This window comes from Lepisosteus platostomus, chromosome 11 (assembly GCF_059453375.1).
Source record: "Lepisosteus platostomus isolate fLepPlt1 chromosome 11, fLepPlt1.hap1, whole genome shotgun sequence".
Taxonomy (NCBI): Eukaryota; Metazoa; Chordata; class Actinopteri; order Semionotiformes; family Lepisosteidae; genus Lepisosteus; species Lepisosteus platostomus.
This window is the reverse complement of record NC_142621.1, coordinates 46,548,870-46,572,319: the sequence shown is the minus strand read 5'-3', so window position 1 is coordinate 46,572,319 and position 23,450 is coordinate 46,548,870. Positions and strand designations below refer to the sequence as shown.

Here is a 23,450-nt window from a genome sequence, read left to right as displayed (position 1 = left end):
AAAACAAATGAGAGGGGAAAAAAAGAGAAGCTCTTCAGAAAAAAAAAAGGCTGAGCCTTTCTTTTTTAAGGTCATCCAACAGCTTGCGTTTTCCTGTTTGCATCCAGAGTAGCACCTCTGAGATTAAACTCTTGCCCTCCGTGTACAGGGCATGTAACACGCCGCTCAATTCCTTTTCACATTTCAGAACCCCCGCCCTCCGGCTCCACACACTCATACCTCAAGAGCTATAAAAAAAAAGAGGAAGAGTTGAGGAACATCTGCCAGGCCTGCTGCTCCTCTGCAGTGCAGCCCTGAGAGGCGAGAGCTGGGCTCTGCCCCACTGCCTGCGATCCACGCTTTCTTGTAAAGGTCAAGCTGCAGCACGAGTCCTCGCGTCAAGCCTGCTCACACATGGCCAAGGCTGGCTCTGCTAGTCACCGACGCCAGCGCCTTTCCCTTGCAAACTGATCCCAGAGCAGCTCACACAGAAAAGTCTGGTGTACGACTAGGGAAGAGAACTGCCTGAGCATCTGTTTGGCAGCAAGTACACGGACACTGTATTGCACAGACATGACATAGGCACGTTCTTTGCACTGGTCGACATTTGTCATCGGCAGGGTTGATCAACAGGGGCTCTGGCTGTGAACATCATAGGCCAGAAGCATCCGTGGCCACTGCTGGAAGCAGTATGAGCTCTACATCGGTGCTACATGCTCCATATCATCCCGTCTTGACAGATTCTGTGCAGTTCCTCACACAGAGCCTGGAGAAGCCCGTGCCTGTTCACTGGTCTCTGAGCCCTGGATGCCACATTTCGTACCAGCTTGTCCCATCCTGCACTTGCTCACTGGGGCTCAGGCCTGTTGAGTAAGAAAGCTGCTGTCACAACGAGCAACATGAGAAGGTATGATGCCCTGTTGGAGTGCAACGATGTCAGGATAAGCACACAGGAAGGGCAGCAAGTGAGATCCCCACACTTGATCAAGGCAGTCAGGTTGTTACCAATCACTACAAGAAGAATTTGGTAGCAACTAGACACTTCTGCCCAGACCCGCATACTAAACCTTACAATCAACTGGTCTGTTGTATGCAACAATTAACGGAATCGTTCTGTACATACAGATTGTTTCACACTGTCCATCGGTGTGTTCGACACAAAATCTTGATTCAGCACTCGAGCAGACCTGACTCCACTGTTGGCGGTTGCTGCTCCAACATGACAAAAGGCATAAAGGTGTTGTTCTCTTGACAAACAGGACATAGTGGTCCCTTCCTATTTTATGTTCTTGACTTCCACCAGGCTTGACATTTCACGGGTCAAATCATCTCGTCCCCTGTGGTCAGTCAGCTCTCAAAGACCCGATTTAGTGCTTGCGCGACAGTCACGAATGGTTTAAATGAAAAAAGATCACTCTAAAAACATTTAATCGTATCCAAAAATAAGAGACTATTTCTCTAAATACATAAAGGCACAGAGCAGTTCTTGTGATGGTCAGACTGCTACACAATACATAAGACGCAGTATGAGCCATAACCCACAAGCGATGCTTCTGAACTGGTATATTCTTGCCACGCCACGGATTGCAGCTCCTCTCGCAGCACAGGAGAGAAGACGGGAAGGCAACCCTGAGCACGCGCACAGGGTGGGAGAGGCCCTGCGCGGCCGGCCGCTCCAGCACAAAACAAGAACTCCTGGGGTTCCAGCCTCCAGAGTCCGTGAACAGCAGGGGAGGCTTGGAAGCATGAAGAGGAAAACGGATCACCTCTCAGGATGCAGCTAACAGACGTGTCACAAAGACGCATCTTTGCAGATAAAAAGTGTCCCCGGATCGCTTTCATGCAGCAGGCTGGAGAACAGAATCTCCAGCCTGCGGAGCAGAAGGGCGGAGCAGTGGCTCTGCGGCTCAGGATCTGCGCCTGTGACTGGAAGGTTGCCGGTTCAAATCCCGCGGCCGGCAGAGGAATCCTACTCCGTTGGGCCCCTGAGCAAGGCCCTTAACCCTAAACTGCTCCAGGGGCGCCGTACAATGGCTGACCCTGCGCTCTGACCCCAAGCTTCTCTCCCTGTCTGTGTGTCTGTGTCTCCATGGAGAAAAGCTGGGGTATGCGAAAAGACGAATTCCTAAAGCAAGAAATTGTATAGGGCTAATTAAGAAACATTATTACATTATTAGAATATGGCGTCTCTACTTGCTGCGAGTTGTGAAGAGAGCCCCTCTACTGCACTGACTCCCCACCCACACTAGACCAACACTGTCGGCCACACAAGTCTCACAAGGCAACACAAAGTGCTCAAATAAACGCACAGACGTTTCATTTCTCTTTGTTCGTATTGCTGTTATTTTCTACATCGGTCGCAGTATATGTATATATACATGTGCATGTTTGCTACAGTTTGTCTCTAATACTATAAAAACTGCTCTTGACACCTCCCTCTTGGAAGGCTAAAATTTTCTGGCTAGGCTGAATTAGTTTTGCACTACTACTACTACTACTACTGGATTCCTTACAAATTCTTTCCTATTTGGTGTTGACTGGACTGAGCCTCTATAAGTATGAAACAGTGGCAGGTCTGAGGGTATTCACAGAGCATGCTAAAGTGCTAGCTTTTCCAATACTGTGCACAAATGTCGTGGGGAAATAAGGACGCAACCTGCCTGGGCACTCGAGGGGCCCGTCCACTACAGACATTGGCCAGGAGCACAGACTGAGGCAGTCCTCTCCTATTTTTCTCCATGCTGCACACTGTCGCTGCCGATTCTTGGCATCTTGAACAGGTGTTTTGATGGAGCACCTCAAGTCACAGACGTGGGAGGTCGAGGCCACAGCTTGCCCCCTGTCAAACCGGAGCGCGTCGCCAGAGCCGCCACTGGAGGGAATTCTCCCTCTGCTAGCACAGCAGAGCTGGCCGGAGGCCACTGCGATGATGGCACAGAGCGGCGCGGCTCTCCGAGGAGGGGCTGGCAGTCCCAGATCCCCCCAGCATCCCTGCTCGTATTTTAGGAGAGAGACTGGACGGCAGCCCTTTGGCTCTGCAGCGAGAGAGCAAGCGCTCGTCAGTCTGACACAGGGCGGCGGATCAAAGGGATTTCCGCGGCGGGGCGGGGCAGTGCACGTGCTAGGTCTTGCCATCTCGAAGCACGACTGAGAGAAGGCTTTCTGCTCGCTATCTTTTTTTCCTCTTTTGTCTAAAAAAATAAATAATTTTCCACAAGAAAATGGGCGGAGCGGTGGCTCTGTGGCTCAGGATCTGCGCCTGTGACCGGAAGGTTGCCGGTTCAAATCCCGCGGCCGGCAGAGGAATCCTACTCCGTTGGGCCCCTGAGCAAGGCCCTTAACCCCAACTGCTCCAGGGGCGCCGTACAATGGCTGACCCTGCGCTCTGACCCCCAGCTTCTCTCCCTGTCTGTGTGTCTGTTTCTCCATGGAGAAAAGCTGGGGAGAAAAGGGGGAGTATGCGAAAAGACGAATTCCTAATGCAAGAAATTGTATAGGGCTAATAAAGAAACATTAAAAACATTAAGAAAACATTAAAAACATTAACATTAAAAACATTAAGAAAAGCCTAACCAAAGAACCTTAGAAATATCACCGGAGAGCATTCTAATTTGAGCCAGCAGAGAAGAGGGGCGGGGTTGGGGGGAATGTCCCAGTGTGAAGACAGGACCAGAGAGAATTAACTGGGAAGCTCGGAGCAGGCAGGAGCATGAGTCTCTCTCGCCCTCCTCCCACAGGCTCTGACGCAAATTAATTTCAAGGCAACAGGGGAGAGCCCCGAGGAAGCACGAGAAAGAGTGCGAGAGAGAGAGAGGGAGGGAGAGGGAGAGGTAGAGATGAGTGCCTGTACCCTCCATGGAGTCTGTTTATCTGCCTGTCAGATCATGTGCCATGATTGTGGATGGTGGGCAAGAGTCCCAGGCTGGCTTTGCATACTGATTGATAAGACTAACGCCCGCACCGCTGCGCGCCAGGCAGCGGGGGGGACAGGCGTTTGGTAGGGATATTTTTCCAGTGCGTTTTCAAACCTTTATTTCACGACTTCCCGACAAAATAACAAATCTCAGCGCTGGGAGCTGCGGGGGGGGGGGGGTGGAGGTTGGAGAAGGGCGCAGCGGAGAAAATCTGAAAAAGCGCCACATCAGCCAAAAACGCACCGGCGACTCCTCGGAAGCTACCGCAGGGAAGCCTCCACGCGGCGAAGAGCCCTCATTTGCCTGGGTAATATTCACACGCGCACAAACACAAACACACACACACACACACCCCCTCCCTCCCTGTAAAGGCATCGCACATTCATCTCCCAGCACACCGGCCCCCGCAGGCAGGGAGGGATCCTGTTTAGTCATCACGTTTCGCGCCATTTATCTCACTTTTTGCACGTTTAACGAATTTATAAGAGCGGCGGCCTCTCCTCTCTCTCGTGCGTGCAGGTGTGCTCACCGACAAAACCAGCATGGCCACCGCTCACTCCCAGTTCCACGCTGGAGTCCTGCTGGGGGGGCTGAAAAGGAAAGGCAATGGATGGAGCGGCCCGGGCGTGGCCCGCACTGCAACGTGCAAGGAGCCGCGTGTGGCCTTCATCAACGATTTTACCTCGCCTGCATGCACCTCGTTTGTGATTACTGAAACCCAGGATGTACTGGACTTCACGCCATTGCAGCAAGACCCTTTAGCATGCACAAGCACTTGGAATGTCACCACGAGGCAAGATTCTGATACATAAGCAAGATTCAGAGGAAGACACTTTTGGTTAAATAGTGTGAAGTACCGCTTCCCCTGGTGCTGACTGCTTAAGCATCCGGATGGTTTTAAAAAAAAAAAAAAGCTTCCCAAGTGGGGTGACCCACTTCTTTCTTCAAAACACAGATTTAAAACCAGCAGTGGCGGTGCTCTTCCCATAACGAACTCTCCTGACAGATATTCGCGGAAAGAAAAACCAGAACACCACGTGCCTGTTTTTCGAGGAAGACGGCAAATCGGTGGCATCCATGCGGCAAAGACAATTAATTTTTTAAAGGGGGAGCAGCCCATCCCGCCGGCTGGAAAGTGCTCATCGGATCTCAGGAAATAAGGGAACTCTTTAAAAAATGCAGCAGTCTTTCAGAATCCGCCCACGCGCCTTGGTACCTGCAGTTTCGCAAACCAGAGTGACCCCCCCACCCCCACCCCCAGTCCTACAGAGCAGGGGAAACCCCTTCAAGACAGTGCTCCATCAGCATTGATTTTCTGCTTCAGCAAACTGCGAAATCGGTCTCTCTCTCTCTCTCTCTCTCTCTCACTGCCTTACTCTCGAGCGACGGCTTTATTCATTGCAAGTTCGGAGCCTAGGCAAAGCCGTTCAGACTTAAGGAGACTCTCGCTCTCTCTCCATTCTTCAGTGGGAACACAAGGGGCCCTGCATTAAAAAGAAAATAACGCAGTAATGCCAGGGCCATGCACTTGAGGAAAACTCTTCTTCAGTTCCTGCTTACTAAGGTGCTGGAGTGCAGCATGTCGTTCTCCATGCTGCCTACGAGACCTGCACTGTGTTCTGTGCTGCAGTAACACACTGAATTCTGCAGGAATACCTGGCATATTTCCTAGGTTTTATAAAACTCAGATTTATTGGAAAAACTCTTTCTGCAAAACTTGGCGTGGCAAGGCACCGGGCACACAAGGCAAAACTGAAATCTTACGGAAGATTACAGAATAAAAGTGTGGTCACGGAAATACTCGCCATGAGTCCTGGAAAGGTTTAGAGTGAGGTCACACTGGCTTGCCTTTTCATCAGCAGTGAACAGAGGAAGCAGGTATGTTGTGAGTATTTATTCTCTGCACCCCACTCACAGGACCTCTCTCCCACTCCTGAAACTCGTCAGGACAGTTTTCTAGCTATTTTATTTAGATACAGGGTCTGTCACATGACCAGACTGAAACAGGTCTCCAGAATGACTCCCTATTTGTGCAAGCCAAGGCTGGCGAGAGAGGACCCTCTTACTGTCGAATATCTTTTAATGATCAAATCCAGAATATCCTGCAGAGCTCCCAAGCCCAGGTGAACAGGGCTCAGCTCAGCTGATCTCTGCCCTGCACCCAGTGTGGGGCACTGGTTCATGGAGCTGTGAAAAGCGAGTCTGGGCTCGATGTGAACCCAAAATCAAATCAAGCAGCTTGGTGTCTCTTCATCAAGACTAATCCTGTAGAGCTAAACATTGGAAACTGAAGGAGTTACAGGACTTCAGTCATTTAACACCAGGGACGGACAGCCTAGGTTCTTCCATGTCCTGCCACAGCAGGGATGGAGTCCAACTGTTGCTTTAACTACTTAATTGAGCCTCAGCTGCTTAACAGACTTCGCTTAATGGCTACCTGATTTAATTAGTCTTTAATTACTTAATTGACTTTGCAGCTGAAGATCTCTTTCAGCATGACTCTCAGTGGCACAGAATGGAACAGAACAAATTGTCCAGGTCCGTCCCTCCACCTCCCCTTCTGAGCCATCCCTGCCTCTCATTATAAAAACACCCCAACAGCAAGAAAAAGCCCCCTTCTCTCCCCTCTCTATAGCAGTGTGAGCTGCCACTGTCTCTTGAGTAATGAAGAGGTAGCACACACATTAGGCACTTGCCACTGCAATTAACAGAGAATCAGAGTAAAGCTCTTGCTGCACATTTAATAAGAGGACAAGCCAGTCTACCTAGCATTATCGAGCGGAATTACAGGAGTGTTGATAAAGCAAAGTGTTGCCTCCCTTCACACACCATGTCAGGAAAGTAGCTTCACATGCAATCTGTGAGAATACCCTTTCAGTGCAGCTGTTTTATACACTGGTCATTGGACCTCAAATATCAAGAGCTTAGCAGCTTCTCAAGGCCAAAAGGCTCAAGACTGGAGTGTCAAGGCAGCAAAAAGCCTGGTCTCTAAGCTGTAACGGTCTAGAACAATCTCCCGGCCCAGATCTGCACTGACCACTAGTACTCAAAACAGCTCAATCTCCTGCTTTGCGCACACAAACTGAACTTCAGCTGCACTGACCTAAATGCAACAGTTTCTGTAAATCCACTGTCCTGTCATTAGAGGGACTGCGCGTGGGAGTACTTTGAGACTTAGGACAATAGTAGACCTGGTGGGTTGTACAGCACTGTGCTAAAGAATATGCAGGTCAGGCAAACTGCAGTGTGAAAAGAGCTAAACTAATCCGAACGTTAGAAAAGAAAATAATTAAAACGGGTTTTGAGTGGGGAGCCTGTCATGGAACAGGCTGAGGTCAATTTCATATTTCATAAGCAGAAAAAAAAAGAAGAAAAAACAGCCCTTGACTATGCATATTAAATCAAACTGCTCTGACAGGACTGATCTTGGATGATACCTCAATCCTTCTGGGGGTTAAGCTTGTTGCTGTGACTAAATAAGCTATGTCATTCTGCACTAAAGCAAGGGTGGACAACTCCAAAACAGTACCCCATTAACGAACAGCATCACAGCCAACATTACCAACTCTTTCTGCCAGACTGTACCCAGAGAGATAAAAAAATGATTTCCCAAGATAAATCAGCCATTTATCCATTCCTATTCCCGCTTAGGTGATGAGGTTTAGTTGTCCAAGATCCTCATGGGGTTCCCTGTTGGTCCTCATCAAGTTGCAGTTGGGATATTACTCTCCAGAGATAAGTTGACAGTAAATGCTGAATCCAAACACCAACTGTTTTATGATCTTATTTAGGTCAATTTAGCAGCAATAATTAAGTTTAAGTTTATCAAGCTTTGCCACACTTTAGGCTCGATTTAACTGATCACATAAAGGTTTCACAAAACTCTGAAGGAACAAATTTGTCTCAACAGTTCAGTTATTAAATCAATCCTTTACAGGAAGGGGAAAGTGTGAAACTCTCTCGCCTGAGCTGGCCCCCGTCGGCACACTCTGGAAATGGAGGAACCTGAATGAGGTGGGGTCTCACCAGCGCAGGGCGATCTTGATGGGCGTGGTCAGGCAGGAGGTGAAGAGGTCCGCCGGGAGGTCAGGGTTCATGGGCAGGAGCTCGCTGGCCTCGCAGGCAGCCAGCTGGATGCAGTTTTTCATGGAAGGGGGCAGGGGCATCTGAGCCAGAGGGTGGTTGGGATTGATGGCTGCAACCTGGAGAGGCAGAGAGGGGCAGAATGAGAAATTCTGGGATAATGAATGCGGGATACGCACAGGCATAAGACACAGGACACACAAGTTCCATGGAAGCCACAGCCCTTCGACCTCGCATTCGGTTTGACGCTTGAATCGCTAGCGGGCTGCTGAAGGCACAGCAGAATAACGACACAGCCACGGTTTCCCCAGGGGCGACACTGTGGATTACCCACTTTCCGACCCGGTTTGAGCGCAGTTCTTGATGAGGTCCCTGAAAAAGCTCTTCAACAACCATCTGAAACCAATCCCCACCCCCTAAAAACGCCCCCAAAAAAGTTTCAGGAAAAGCCAACCCGCATGTATCGGCTTAGAATAAATGTACAGATGTTGCAAAAGGGCTGTGAAGAGCGAGCAACACTGATGACACGAGCCAGAGGCAAGGGACAACAAGACCAGCAGAGAGACGTGTATTATTTCTTCTGGAGACCTGATGGGCTGGTCAAACCATCACAGGCGCGTGAAGACGTTGGCCAAGGCCAGGGCGGTCAGCGGCGATGCTGTATCAGTAATCCGAATTCCCCGAGGTCCAAAGAGTGAATTTACGAAACGCTGGACAGAAAGCAGCCGCTGCATCTTCAAACCACAACGCATAGGAAGAGTGTTATTTTTAGAGGGTTATTTATTTTTGCACAGCTTATTGGAAACTACAATGGTTATTTTCCCCGGAGCACCCTTTAGAGTGTCTTTTAATATTTATTTTACGCTGACTGAGCTGGGGCAGGGTTCCACGCACGTCTCCGGGCGCTGCAAACCCAGCGAGCTGGTGCCAACGGAAAAAGGCCTTAAAGCTTCGGCGGAACATTTGATGACAAACTGACAACCTCGGATGCAGCAAGGAGATCTTCAAGGTTAAAAATCCGGGCTCGCCTTTTCTCTGCAAAAACAGAATTCTATAATAATCCTCTCAGCCAGGAGCAGCGCCTCCGCAGACTGCTCCCACGGCCTTCTCTGAAAGGCGAGCCAGCCTGCCGTCCGGTCTCTGTGTGTCAGCTGAACAGGGCAATTCAGGACAGCAGGAAAACTAAAAACAGTTATGACAGATAAAAAACAAAAACTGGAATCTGCAGCTTGCTACCAAGTTGCAGAAAGGCTTCTGTTAAACTGGGCCAGATCTGGTGCTGCCGTCTCTCTCTCAGTGAAGTTCATGCACAGAGGCTGCAACCCCAACGCTGCAGCAGACAGGGGGCCCTCGCCTTATACCCGCTAAACGAACACGCCACCAACCGCTAATGGAGCTGAAACGCCTATAGTCATCACCACCCTCATCATTATGGTCGCAGCTGTCAGTCAAGCCGTGGGCGCCAGCGTTTCTGGAGGGTCGGCCTCGGCAGGCTCGCTCCAGGTAAGCCAACTGTGTCCTTCTTCTGCAAAAATGGACACAATCTTCTGGCCACCTCCACACCCCATCCCACACCAAGTGAGGCTGAATCCACAGCAGACTGGCCTCCAGCTGGAGTTCTTAAGATCTTACAGTACACACAAAAGCATTGTTTTCTACTAAAAAACAGGACATCAAAGAGAGGTCCTTCTGTACAGTTCCACAAAAAGTACAGCCATTAGTTCCTTCTCATTTGCCCAAACCAAACCACAAAGGGCTCCAGTGTTCTCCTGCCTTCCACAGACTGCCCCCGATCCGTTAACTGAGCTCTATCCCCAGCAGTACCAGCTGCAATTCTCCATACATTCAGGCTGGGTTTGTTGGAGCACAAACAAGTGGAAACAGCAGCAGCACTGGCCATTAAGCCCGTCTTGGCGGCTTGGACTCAATTAAGCAATGTACAAATCAGACATCACTGCCAGATTAATCAGTCAGTCCAATCAAAACACTGGTGAGGAATGTCTCTCCTGTACTGCAGAGCTGAGTGCGTATCTGTCTGTCAGGCAGGGGATTTTGAGCAGACAGCCTGCCGAGAACAACAGAGAATGAACAATGACAAACGCTGGTGAAGGCTGCTGCTCAATTCCAGACTGGAAGAAAGCTGCACGCCCTGGGACACAGCACAGGATGCCCGAACACAACCAGAACAGGTGCCTTCCTCTGCCCCTCCTCCCCTGCTCCACGCCACCCATCATTAATGCCTTCGCACTCAGCCGTGGAGCAAATGAGACATGGCACTGGAGCACAAGCGGGACTCCGCGCGCAATCAAACCCGCCGCGCTGCTCCGAGGCAGGGGGAGGCGCGGCGCTGATTTAGCGTATAATAGCTCAGTCACTTCCAACAAAGCAGGGTAGTCCGCGAAGTGGAACGCGGCTCAGTCATACAAACCTTGCTCCGACCCCCGCCTCCCTCCCTCCCTCCGCATGAGGAGGTGGGGGGGGGGACCCGAGAACGCCAACAAGAGTGAAACCGCGCCACGATTTCATCACAACAAAGATGAGACAATCAGGGAGTGGGGTCGGCAAAGCCCACATTTGTTTTAATTCAGCTGTTCGCTCCAGGCAGCCCATGCAATCCCTCTGTACCTCTGAACTAATGAAGCTATTGTAATGTAACAGCAGTGCCGTCAACATCATCATCATCATCATCGGGGTATTACCTGATCCTGTTCCAGGCAGGCAGCTCGGATGGTCTTAGTTGATCATGACGGGGTGCGCTGCCTGCTCCCTTTGGGCCCAGTGCGATGGACTGGGTGTGCCCAGTTGTCCTACTGAAACCAGTAGTGGGCAGCAGTATCCAGGACAGTGGGGCACTCGGTTCTACCAAATTCGCATCATCACATTATTCCTGGCAACATGGCACAACCAACAGCCAGAACGAGGGGAAAGCGGACACCAGGATGGACGCCTGATGACACGAGGACATGTGGAAGTGCCGAGCAACGCACTGTGAACAGATACAGGCTTGGCAGGATGAGCTGGATGGGAACCCCAACTCAACGAACCACGAGCAGGGCAGGCTGAGCGGCCGCCTTTCTTTAACGGCTTTCTTCCGATGCTCACCTGCACGTGCCGTGTGAAAACAGCGCTGGTGTGGACTCAAAAAACAAGACGCGTGCTTTGCCCATCTGCTTAAAATAAACTTAACAAATCCTGCAAAAGGGCTGCAAGGAGTGAATAATTGATTATGCTGAAGGTCCACTGAAGCGAACTGAGGATCATCCTCAAAAGCTGTATAGCTCTATCTATAAAACACGGGGGCGGAGTGGCGTATGTACTCACTCAGTGAGCATGATGCACTCTCTTGACTTAAATGCTTTACACTCCAGCGAAGGAGAGATCAGAGAAAAAATGCCTCTGCGAGCAAACTCGACACAAGGTAAAGAATGTTGGTATTTTTAATAAATAAAAAGAAGGCTTAATCCCAAGTGGTGTTTGTGCAACTTCCCTGAATGTACATGAAATAAGCAGGATAAGGGATGTACAATGACTAACACGCCATGTCCTGTGGTGCCCATGGAAGATATGCAATCACATGCAAGGATGACATGCCCTGACCAAGCCTGCCGAGAAGCAACTGTGGAATCTCTCTCAGTCTCCCTCCCCTGCTCTTATGTGTTAAATATCATTGACAGGTTTCGTCTGCACGCTGTCAATGCACACCTGCTGGATTTGCTGCAGGTGAATGTCTCCATTTCAAAGATATGACCACTCAAGCAGAGTCAAACTTCAAGCAGTTTATTAAAATAATCCCCTTAACTAGGGCTCTGCTGGGGCACAGAGGCAATAATGCAAAGGACAATAGAAGCAACACATGAAAAAGGAGGTATTCCGCATGTGGATTCCCATGCCGAAACTGGAGAATGTACATCAATGGGTTTAGGAAAAATAGGAAAACCCTTTGCGTCATCCGCTGTTCAGCTGCAGGTCTCCATTTCAACACCTTCACCATCAATGTAGTGGATTTAACAGAGAGTGGCCCCCTGGGATCGACATCTTATTTTCAAGAGATTCCCAGCCAGAGGGAGAAGTGGGTGGGGGTAAAACACAGAGAATGCACACAGTGAAGGAGAGAATGGAGGCAATACGTTGATGCAGTGGGCTCCTGATCCATGAAAGCATGCTGGCTGGCACTCTCTCAATTTGCTGGGGATTCTGAATGTGGGCATGTCAGCCACTTGCTCAAAGTGTGCAAACAGGATTACACAGCTCTAATAGAAGCCACAAGCAGGGGCATCCCTTTTCTAAACTGGAAGAAGGAGGGGGGTCCCCATCTGTTGCCAGGAAACCCTGTGGACTAATTTGTTTCACAGCATGCCACTGTGCACATTCCTATCCTCTGTCCTATCCTCTGTTCTCTGTGGAGGCTGAATTTCAAATTTGGGGTTGCCCAGACACTTAACTCTATGCTCCCTTCTTTCAAGGGTCTGGGGGAGGGGGTACCAGGCACCCCTTTAAGCAAGCCCTGCCCCAACAGCTCCCCACTTTTCCAATACAGACATAGAAAGCTAAGCAAAAATGAGTGGCTCACGCCCACTCAAAGGGGTTCTATGATACACAGCGATGCCAACTGAAATAATACTTTACAGAACTGTTCCAGCTCTATTAAAAAACTGATGACTTTGCCACTTGAGAACGGGAAGCCACTAACATCTGCTGATGGAAGGCAGGAGCAGGATAGGTCAGCACTGCTTATGGGCTATAACCAAGACTGACCGGCTGTCCAGCAGTTCTCCCAGATCACACTTAATTAGTGGGTTCAAACAAGCAAGAATTAACCACTTGTAAATGACTTGTCATGGAAAGCAAGACAATACCAAAAAAATAATAATAATAATAACCCACCCTGCTGTCAAGGTAAGATCGTGTTACCAGGAAAGCAGTTAGATGCAATGCCCCCCTTCTCTTAAGTGCAGGATTGATTTAGTATGGATTTTCCTAGTGCAATTAGTTTTTAAATACATTTCAGGTATCCCCTCCATTCAGGCGCTGCAGGTGCCTCTCGGGACGATTCCTGTAAACCACGCATGTGTGTGAGAAATAGATTACTACTCAATCACGATGCTGCTGAAGAGGCAGATGAAAGATGCACTTCCCTTCTTGGAACAGATTCATAGACTCGTTCCCCTGGGACAAAGCAAGGAAGATCCAACACTGAACCACTGGGGCCTGGCTAGTGCTTTCATTTCATACTCCACTTTTGCCTACCTCATCCTATGGCTTAAAGAGGTCTTGTGCAAGTTTTTTTTCTTTCCTTCACTGGAATACTGCCCTCGTCGCACTGCACAAAAACATAGCAGGCTAACTTGACTGCGGTCTGTCAGCTGCGAGCTTTAAACCATCCACATTGATGTGGGCAGGGTGATGCAGCCACCCAGCTACAGTCAGGAGGTTTTGCCAGAGTTACAGTACAGGCATTTTTCTGTTCTGTTTTTCCAGATAATCTACCACAATTTAAAACTTTCTACTGAATTATTTAAAGTGAGCTGCAGCAATGACGGCTTTTTAAAAATTCACAGGAGATGCCACAATAAAAAAAAAATCCAAAGCAAACTGAATCCTATTATTTATTCATACAGCTCCAGCTGCCCACATATTATATGGAAACAGAATAAAAAGCAACTCCAAAGTCTTTTCAGTAAATGTATTTTTATTTTTTTCCTGGGTACGTATTCTAAGCACATACCCCTGGTAGGTAAACACTCACTTAGAAATTCACATGCCCTTAAACATATAGCTGCTACTGAACAGGTAATTTAATGCATTTTAATACACATGCAGTAGAGCTTTAAACTCTGCCCAGAGTACAGGATAATTCCTAATTATCGTCCCCTGCTTTTTTCCACCTGGATCTCAGCATGGCTACTTGTCGTTTAGTAAGTGTGATGTACAGTAATTTCAATTTTCTGCCATAACCTTGTCCTATCAATACGGATTTAGAATCGCCCTCAATCTTCGACTGATTCATCCTAGGTAGCGTGACCAGGAATATATAAAATAGAATCAAGTCTATTTATTTACGAGGCAGCGAGGTGTGGAATACTGATGTTTATCAGACTCAGGGTATGTGGACTACATAAACTACATTTAGATGCCAGTAGGTCGACAAATAGTCCCCAAAAGCAGCGCCCATTTGTGCTGGGCCTAAATTTCTATTTACACTCCTCACTTTCTGAGTCACTCGAGGGAACACCTCTGAAAACTTAAAAACAGCAGGCCACTTTCTCCTGCGTTCAACGTTCACCTTCAGCAATGGCTGATGGTTAAAATCCAAAACTTAAAAAAATATATATGTAAAAAGAGAAAGTGCATGGCTGCCATTGATCACCAGCCCGCCCTCCTTGTTCAGCCATAGCTCTTCTCCTCCAGGATAACAACCTGGGCACTTCAAGGATAAGCAGAACGATTAGGGGGAAAAATGAATATGAATAAGCTATGCTAACAGGTGTTTTAAAACAAAATCCCTACAGGTTTACCCCCAGAATAACTCCAAGATAATCTCTTACCACGATAGACCCAGACTCACACCACAACCACATATTTATCTTGCTCACCTTGGTGTGCTTTTCTATGTTCTGACCAATGCAGTTAATAACCTTTGTTACAAAATAAAACAAGAGATACCAGCGAGTCCACGACTCTGCACGAAGACGGTGCTGCTTAAATTCACCACCCACCTCCAGCTCCTGCTCCCTCTGCAGGGCGAACTGCTTGAAAGACTTGACGATGATGCCGGCGTTGGAGCAGTCGTACACGAAGATCGATGGACTGCCCATCCAGGTCTGCAGGTCATAGATGGACAAGGGGATGTACTGTGTGTAGTTCTGCAACAGACAGGAAGGCAGCACACTGCAATCAGCACCCACCCAGGGACTGGAAGTGGAAGAACACTGAAAACCAGAGAGCTGAAGGGAGGGGGGGGGATTCTTTACACAAAGGGGTGTGGGAGTATGGAACAAGCTACCCAGCTGTAGTGTTGAGACCAATACCCTTGTTTCTTTCAAGAAACACCCGGAAGAGGTCCTTGGATCAAATCGTTACTAACTACCAAAGGGCTAGAGAGGCCAAAAACGGCATCACTGTCTTGGTAACTGTTCTTATGTTCAGAGGCAGACTGTTGTGTGTAAGGCCACTTAAACACAACAGTAATAATAAGATGACAGCGGCCGTGAACCACGCCAAGCGCCGGCTTTTCATCTAAGACACAAACAGCACGATCCAAATGGGCCACATGTTGAAACCTGACCCATTCACAACACGTCAAAACTGCGAATCTGTCTAACGATCTGTAATTTGTCATCTGAAGATCCGTCACACGTCTTCCAGCTGTCCTCTTACCACAGGGGGCAGAGCACATGGTAAGAAACATCACATTGCGGGGCTGGAGCTCCAAGATCTAATCTCACATCTATTATGTACATCCAAATGTTTCCATTTAATTACACATTTCCTTTCCGGGCTGCTTTGCTCACAGCTTCACGGGCCGGGTCAGCGCACGGTAATATATCATCTAGTTGTAAACCAAAAGAAAACACCGTTGCGAGTTCAGATCAATGTCATCTTGGCACGATAGCAGCTTCTCTCTGGGGTTTTTGTGAGTTATGAGTTCTTCGGCTCAACTCCAGAACCGAAACTACCCTCCCCCTCCCCTGGCTGACCCGGGCCCGCTCGGGATGAGAGCCGCCGGCCCTCAATGTGGACCCGAGCCAGTCTGAGGCCCGTCGGCTCACAGTGCTACAGCAGCGGACCGGACCGGACCGGACGCAGCGGACAAACAGGCCGTTGGGGGCCCGGCAGCGGCGTAGGGGATCTCAGAGTATTTGTTCGTTAGGATCAGCACCCTGCTCATCCCAACCAGCTTTCAGGGATTTAGCGGAGGAGACATGACACGCTGTAATGAGAAAAGTGAATGATGGGCAAGGGGGTGGGGGGGGGGGGAGAATCATAAAAATAAAAATGAGACCTCAATCTCTCAGCAAAACAAAAACTACAAAAGGATGAATGGATTGGCGAGGATGAAAACATGGACACAGCGGAAATTGGCTCGGAGTCACGGATTAGCCGCGCAGGTAGGGGCAGGGAAACGTGCTGCGCAGGAACATGGCCCCGTGTGACACGGAGGGCCAAGCCGGGCCGGACAAGCACGCATCCCTCTGTCACAGGCACTCGCCCTGGCCTCCTGATCCCCACAGGAGCCCCTCTACCCCCAAAAACCCCTCGCTTCCACTGCTGGGCCCTGTGGAAATCAGCTCTCCCCCCAAGCACCCCCCCCAGCTAACGCTGACAAGTGCCGTGGAGCCAAGTTCAACAGGAAGCGAACCTTTTCCCAGTCTGCGTTACACTTTTAATTTTTACTATATTTGAATATAGTAAAAACAACGACAAAAGTAAAAAAAAAAAAAAGAATGTTTTTTGAAAGATAATCTCTGTGGCTTTTTAAAATAAACACTGCCCGTTACGTGCTTGACTGCGTGCAGGATATGCAGGCGGCAGGCCTTTGCCACAAACGCTACACGCCGTGGTTTTTCTGGACACGGACGGCGAATTCCCCAGAGAGGTCTGACAGCTCCAAGACACGTGCAAGCAGAACGCCCAGCACTCGCAGGTCAGGTGCACTGGGTCTGGCGATTAGCAAGACAAGGCCTTGCTAAACGTGCACATAAAGGATCTGAGCAATCAGACCTCTTTATGAGCCTCCAGGACCAAGCGCCGGGCAGAAGCAGCCAGCAGGGGCCAGCTGTGAGCAGGGCCAACAGGGCGGCGCCATACCTTGTTGAAAACCCAGATCTCTCCGTTGACGGTGGGCCGCGGCACGCCATGCCCATTGTAGTGGAACAGCACCCGCTCCTCCTTGGCGTTGCGGCGCAGGGAGGTGCACAGCTTCTTCACCTCATCCACCGTGGGGTCCAGACTCTGCTTGTAGCGAGCCTGCAAGGGCCGAAGAGGAGGGAGGGAGGGAGAGAGAGAGAACAGCTGAGGCACGGGTCTGCACTGCTGGTGCTCCACTGCCACCCTTCCGAAAGAAAACCACTTGCCCCCCACATCAGGACCTGCACCCCTGCGTTGCACCATGTCGGCCGCTCGCGTGTCGGGATCCGAACACACTGGGCCTCCTGCAGCAATGCGCTTAACAAGTGGTGTGTGTTGCACTTACGATGCCTCTAAAAAAAAAGGCATTTGAAGGCAGCTTTTTGTCCTTTTTTTACAGTACAACAGGGAATCTCGCACTCTGCCGCAGTGCAAAATCGCCAGTCCGCTAGCAGCACACTGCCAGGGCAGCAGTCGCCTATGCAGTCCAGCTCGGCAGGCGCCCCGGCCCTCCTCACCCCACACTGAAGCTGCAACATGGGAAATGCGTGATCACTAGACAAGCACGAGACCGCACTGACAGCCGGAACAGAAAACGGGGCCTTACAGCTGAAATCTTATCAGAAAATATGTTTCCAATCGCAACTCTTATCTCTTTACCTTAGCAAATTCATAGGACGAATTCTGGTTTGCGTTCGGCTTCTTTCACGGGCTGATTAATTCAATTTTTAAAGCTTTAATCTACCCGGCCCTTTTATCCCAGCCTGTACATCTGTGGAGAGACAGGTACACTGAGGCACAGATGGGGGCAGGGGGGGGTTGGGGGTATTAATACCTGTCGCTGTCTCACAAATGTGGAGCAGGAGGCCCACAAGCCCCGGGATTAGACCCCACAGGGACAAATAGACAACACGCATCACAAACACAACTGATCCTGAATAAGCCAAGAATGACACTGACAGTCAGGCTAGGATTCCCCCCCCCGGCCATAATCCTTAGAAATCTCCCCTCCTAGGGAGGGGCAAACAGGAACACCTCACTTCTCTTTCTGAAAAAAAAAAAGATTTTTTGCCATGTAATCTGCATCCGTATTTTAAAATTGAGAATGACTGTCAAAACCACACTATAAAATATATTTCAGTTCAGTTAAAATGGCTCATTAGACTAGAAATAGAACAGCAAGACACTGCAGCCCAATACTGTTACTGAACTGCAGCTACAGTACAGCATAGACCAGTCACTACAGAATAACGACTACAATCCAGTACATCATGGATAAAGATCAACAGAGAATTGCAACTACGAGAGGACAATTCACATTGAACACAATTCTAGACCAATACTACTACTAAATAATAGCTAGCATGGCCCCACACTTTCCCCTGAACCTTTGAGCTGTATTCCTCTAGGCTGCAAGATATCTGAGAAACTCGACAGCATGGGATCAGCAACTAATCTCTCCCAATGCATTTGCTTGGAAACCTCATTGTGAGATTAGTTAAGATCCACACAGCTATGACGGCTTTGCACTTCTCCGTTACAAAGTAAGATGTCTAAATCCAACTGCCTCTGTGACTGAAGTAACGACAGCCACATGGCCAGTCCCTGTGATAGCATATCTTGAGTCTCATCAGCAGTCTGTGGAGAAAACAGACACTTTCAGTTTTTTTTTTTCCAAACCTTTCCAGCTGGAATCCATCTGCCTGGCTCAGTTTCCCAAATAGTAAGATCTTACATAATCAGATGTTACATACAGCCTGTTTGTTCACAGTGCATTCATTAAGGCTCACCTCACCAGTGAGCCAGGCCTGAACATCACAGCACTCTTATTAAACCTTCATCTCCCCTTTCACAGTCTGCAGCAAAAACCTTTCCTTACCAAGTACAAGTATCCTGTATCCAAACAGACACATTTTGCCGGTGTATTGTACCTTACAGTAGACGAAGATGATGTGGCATTTCCATGTGGAAGTCAATTACTATGCTACTCCCTGGGGTCCCGATGTGCAAATTCGTACTTGATAATGCGATATCTTATAATAAGGAAAACTCTGATCTTTGGTACCGAGACAAATGTTTCGAGATGTATGATTAGACATCCAGTATCAAAACACCCGGGTGTGCTCTTGATCCACATCCTATTGGATTAATAGTAAATAATAATTGCTTACACTTATATATAGCGCTTTTCTGGAAACGCCACTCAAAGCGCTTTACAGGTAATGGGGCTCCCCTCCACCACCACCAATGTGCAGCATCCACCTGGGTCCTTCTCGGAAGCAGATCTGCTTACTACATTACTTCTGGGGAAGGCGGAAATAAACAACCTGAAGTATCAAATACTACAAAAACAAAGATAGGAAAGGACTGACTCAAAAGGCAACTTTAAGAGTCCTGCTGCTCCTACGGCACTGTTGAAGCTCAGGAGGGAGTAGGATAGAGCCCCAGCTGTGTGAAGCAGAGAAAGGGTGTCACTTGCCCCGTCAGGCCTGCAGGGGGAGCTCCTGGCCATCTCTAGAAGACCCAGCAGTCATGCTGTCCAGGCAGAGTGGAGAGCAGGGGGCTACTATGACGAGCCATTACAAAAGGCTGCGATAATGGAACTCAATCGCATTCAGAAAGGACTTCCTACATTTTAAGGCTTAATGTCAATACTAACTGGGAATGCGAAGAGATGAAGGATAAAAAAAAAATAAAACTAACATTTTACAGGCCCTTGCAGTCTGTGGTCTAAATTTAAGAACTTAATAACCCAATTGAGCTGAGAGTACTGATGGAGAGGCATCTGAAATGAAATTATCCTGTACTTATGTGGACAATTTCCACTATCTCCACTGAAATATAACACAGTATAACACATTTAGTTAAGCCCAGCACAGTTCAGTGCATTATAATTAGCGAATGTGACGACCTCATTTTGCCTATAACAACGCCAGAAAACGAAACAAATTATATTTTGACAGGCACATATGAGTATACTATGTGGCCATTATTTGTTTTCCACACAATTCAGCCACTCGGAGCATAATTGTTGCATTTCTATTGTGAGCTACACTGCAAAATCCTCTGAAGGCTGGCCAACCTACATGAAATTCATATGTATATAGAAATTGACAGCAGCCATATCACCCTGCAACTCACAACTTGCAGCCTACCAAAGCAAGACAGGTGTGAGCCTGGACAGTACCTGGATGATACACCAGGTTGGTTGCTGCTGGAAGAGGTGTTAGTGGGGCCAGTAGGGGGCGCTCACCCTGCAGTCTGTGTAGGTCCAACTGCCCCAGTATAGTGATGGGGACACTATAGTGTAAAATGGCGCCGTCCTTCAGATGAGACATAAAAACGAGGTCCTGACTCTCTGTGGTCATTAAAAATTCCAGGGTGTTTCTCGACAAGTACACACTGGCCTTTACCAATCATGGCCTCCTAATAATCCCCATCTCTGAACTGGCTTCATCACTCTGCTCTCCTCCCCACTGAGAGCTGGTATGCGAAAAGACAATTCCTAATGCAATAATTTTTATATGGCCAATAAAGGGATCTTATCTTATCTCAGCATGACTTCCATACCCTGCAGCTCCTCTACACTGGATTTTTATTTTTTTTTAAACACCACAAAATCGTAATGGCTATCCGAGCTACCGAAGCACGATCACCGCAAACAGGAGCCCGATTTAAATTATTTCAAATAACTGAAAACAAAAAATTCCACTGCTGTCTGCCACCTTCACGGCCTGCCTCCATTCAGTCAGCAATTTCCTCTTGCCATCTGGAACGGACCATAAAAAAAATTGAGCGCCTTTGGAATAAAACTAGCATGCTGGGTCGGCTGAAGCATACATACCCCTTCAGATGAAAACAGACAACAATGCCCTCCTTCAGTGGCCTGGAGGCTCTCCGTTCGCCTTCAGCATTGCGTTACATTACATAACAGCACTCACAGGCTCCCGGGACACTGCAGCTGAAGGATTGTCAGCTTTTAATCCTAGGATTCTGCTCATTTCGCTTCGTATTTGAACTTTTTATTGTTTTGATTCTAAGGAGCTTGTGCTCAGAGCAGGATCAGAGACCTTACCCCTCATCTGCAGTGTTCGATGGATCCGATGCAACTTTAATCCCACGAAACCGTGGCCATGCGGAAACACTCCTCATCCAGCCTCACCGCGTTACTCGGCCTGACTCGGGGCCTTCGACTCATCTGTTTTTCCCGGATTATAAATGGACGTAAGCTATATCCAATGCAGAGATAAAGAGTACATGCAGAGTACAATTTTCAAGGAACCTAGATCCTTTTGGTGATCATATACAAACCACAAAGCATGAGACCGGATCAAGAGATGGTGAAGCATTCAGAATACTTTATGATGCTGGGGGCAAAAACTAATCTTTACAATGATCCTGCCTAATGATCCTGACAGAGCTGGAGCCCCTGCACAGCTCCGTACAGAGTGTCAGGACTTCACAAATTATTTGCAGTTTTTATTGCACAAATTAGCGTTTGAGGGCAAATGCTGCCTCTCCATTTAGGTGGTACTTGTGTTATGTCGTTTTCTCATACGTGACGGTTCAGCTTATAAAAAGAAAAATGTTCACATATTGTAGATGAGGAGATGGGGAATCTGCAGAGCTGAAAGTTTCTTCTTTTTGCCTATTATCTCTGACCTTTAATAATATACACCACACAGCGCCTGAGGGGAACTAGTGTGGAGGAAACAATGGAATGAACAGGACCTCAGGAGGTTAACAATGCATGTTTCACGAGTTAAAATGTATGCGCTCTGATGAAAATACAGTAAGGTCTCGAAATGACAACTACTCCCCATGTGCCTGTCCAAAACCCTAAAACCTGAATATTTATATACACATGCATTACACTGAACTGGTTATTAGGATATCTGTTTTTGTTTACAGTTCAATCGATTATTGTGGTGATTTGTCTTTTACCATCCATTGCATTGTGTGTGAACTTTAGATTGTCCTCTGCATCTTGCTCCCACCACTGCAAGGCGACCATGAAGATTATGAACGCGTTTAGAAAATGAGACAAGGACATTACCAATACCAAGGGACAACTCACTAGACAGAGACAGAGCCGGCTTCCATCCCTTCTGGCCAAGATCCCATGTCACTGCACAGCTCTGCAGAGCTGGACCAGAGCCAGGAGTGGATCAAACGCACTTTACACACAAAAAGACCCAAAAAGCCACATGCCCGCCCCACTGGGATCACAGCAGCATGAAACGCAGACACGCAGAACTGTAGAGCTCTGCACAAACGCATCAAGTCTTCGGGTTTACAATATTCTCTCTGCGGCTGTACTACTGGAACAGAAACGTCCCGGGACATCTGACATTGCAGGACCTTGGCCCCTCTGTGCCGGGTACTTCAGAGCCTCGTGTGCACTGAGGAGCTGACGGGGCATTTTCTCGATTTTCTAGACTTCCCAGGACATGAATGACAGGAAGGCGTGGGGATGTGAAACAGAGTGGCTCTTTCACATCCACCTGAACTTGATCCTTCTGCAACACGGTCTTTAAAATCTGTATTTCACTGGGAGAGACAGAAGTATGCCTCACCCCTTCAGTGCAAGGAAGGAGTTCAAGTGCTTTCAGGTGTAAAAACAAAGTCCAATCTCCTGGCAGAGCTTTCCTAAACGCGGTCTTCCAAATACAGTGGTCATTGCACCTGGGCAATCGGGAAACTGTGAGAGGCTTGCTACTGGAGCTGCCTACAATAAAAACCAAGTTTTTTGGGACAAACTCTAGTGTCCTCGGTTGGCCCCGCAGTTCACTGGTACCTTTCCTTCTGCTACTGAGCTGAATGAAAAAAACATGAATGACACTGCTACATAACTTGCATTCACTCAGAGGGGAGCTGAACTTAAAAAAAAAAGCGAAACATTCAGTTCAGCTGCCTACGTCTTAGTTTACTAACATTCTTCCAAATCCCCACCCCGCACATCAACATACAAAATATTAACTGTTCATCATCCTTTCATTTTAATCCCCCCATTCAATTCATCATGCAAATCCGAGCACACTTGAGGATAGTGCCTTAGCTGAGCCCTCTGCAGAGAAATGTCTTATGCCAATTCAGGTTGCATTATCGCAGTGCAATAACACAGGCATCTGCCCTGAGAGACTGGGGCTCCACCAAGTTTTGCAAAGTAATTAAATGCAGCCAAGAAGACTAATCAAAACGAGTTCTGCTGGCCTCCACCTGACACAAGCTTGCTCTACGCATCGCCAAACCATCTCTCCTGCACGCTGCATGGCTCAAAGGAATCCCACTTTTGCGCTCAGGATGAGTGAAAAAAGTTCGACTGATCCCATCAAAGTGGTCTTGCCAAAACTAACAGCACTTCCCTGAAAATATCTGGTTATTCCAAGATTGCTAAACCCAGTCAGTGCAGATTCAAAACTTGTAAATGAGCAGCTTGGTATAGCGATGGCTTTCTGAAGACTACACTGATAAAGTATTCTGAAAAACAAGCTCAGCGCATGGCAAATGACCATTCACACAGCTCCTTCTCTGCTAGAGTGACATGACATTGAGCCTGTATAGACTCAGTATTATAACTCCAGCTCAAAGTGAATTGGCTGGGAACATATTAATGGACTGCTATTT

General features: G+C 48.2%; 1 protein-coding gene across 4 annotated transcripts in view; it reads right to left on the bottom strand.

Moving 5' to 3' along the window:
* rptor (regulatory associated protein of MTOR, complex 1) overlaps nucleotides 1-23,450 on the bottom strand; it is a 145,388-nt gene that overhangs the window by 75,750 nt on the left and 46,188 nt on the right. For all 4 annotated transcript variants that reach the window (XM_088600061.1, XM_088600063.1, XM_088600064.1 and 1 more), the window contains exons 5-7: nucleotides 16,785-16,943; nucleotides 14,693-14,839; nucleotides 7,920-8,095 (exon numbers count right to left, since the gene is read on the bottom strand). In XM_088600061.1, coding sequence (XP_088456187.1) covers nucleotides 7,920-8,095; nucleotides 14,693-14,839; nucleotides 16,785-16,943 — 482 coding nt within the window. The remainder of the gene's footprint in view (nucleotides 1-7,919; nucleotides 8,096-14,692; nucleotides 14,840-16,784; nucleotides 16,944-23,450) is intronic.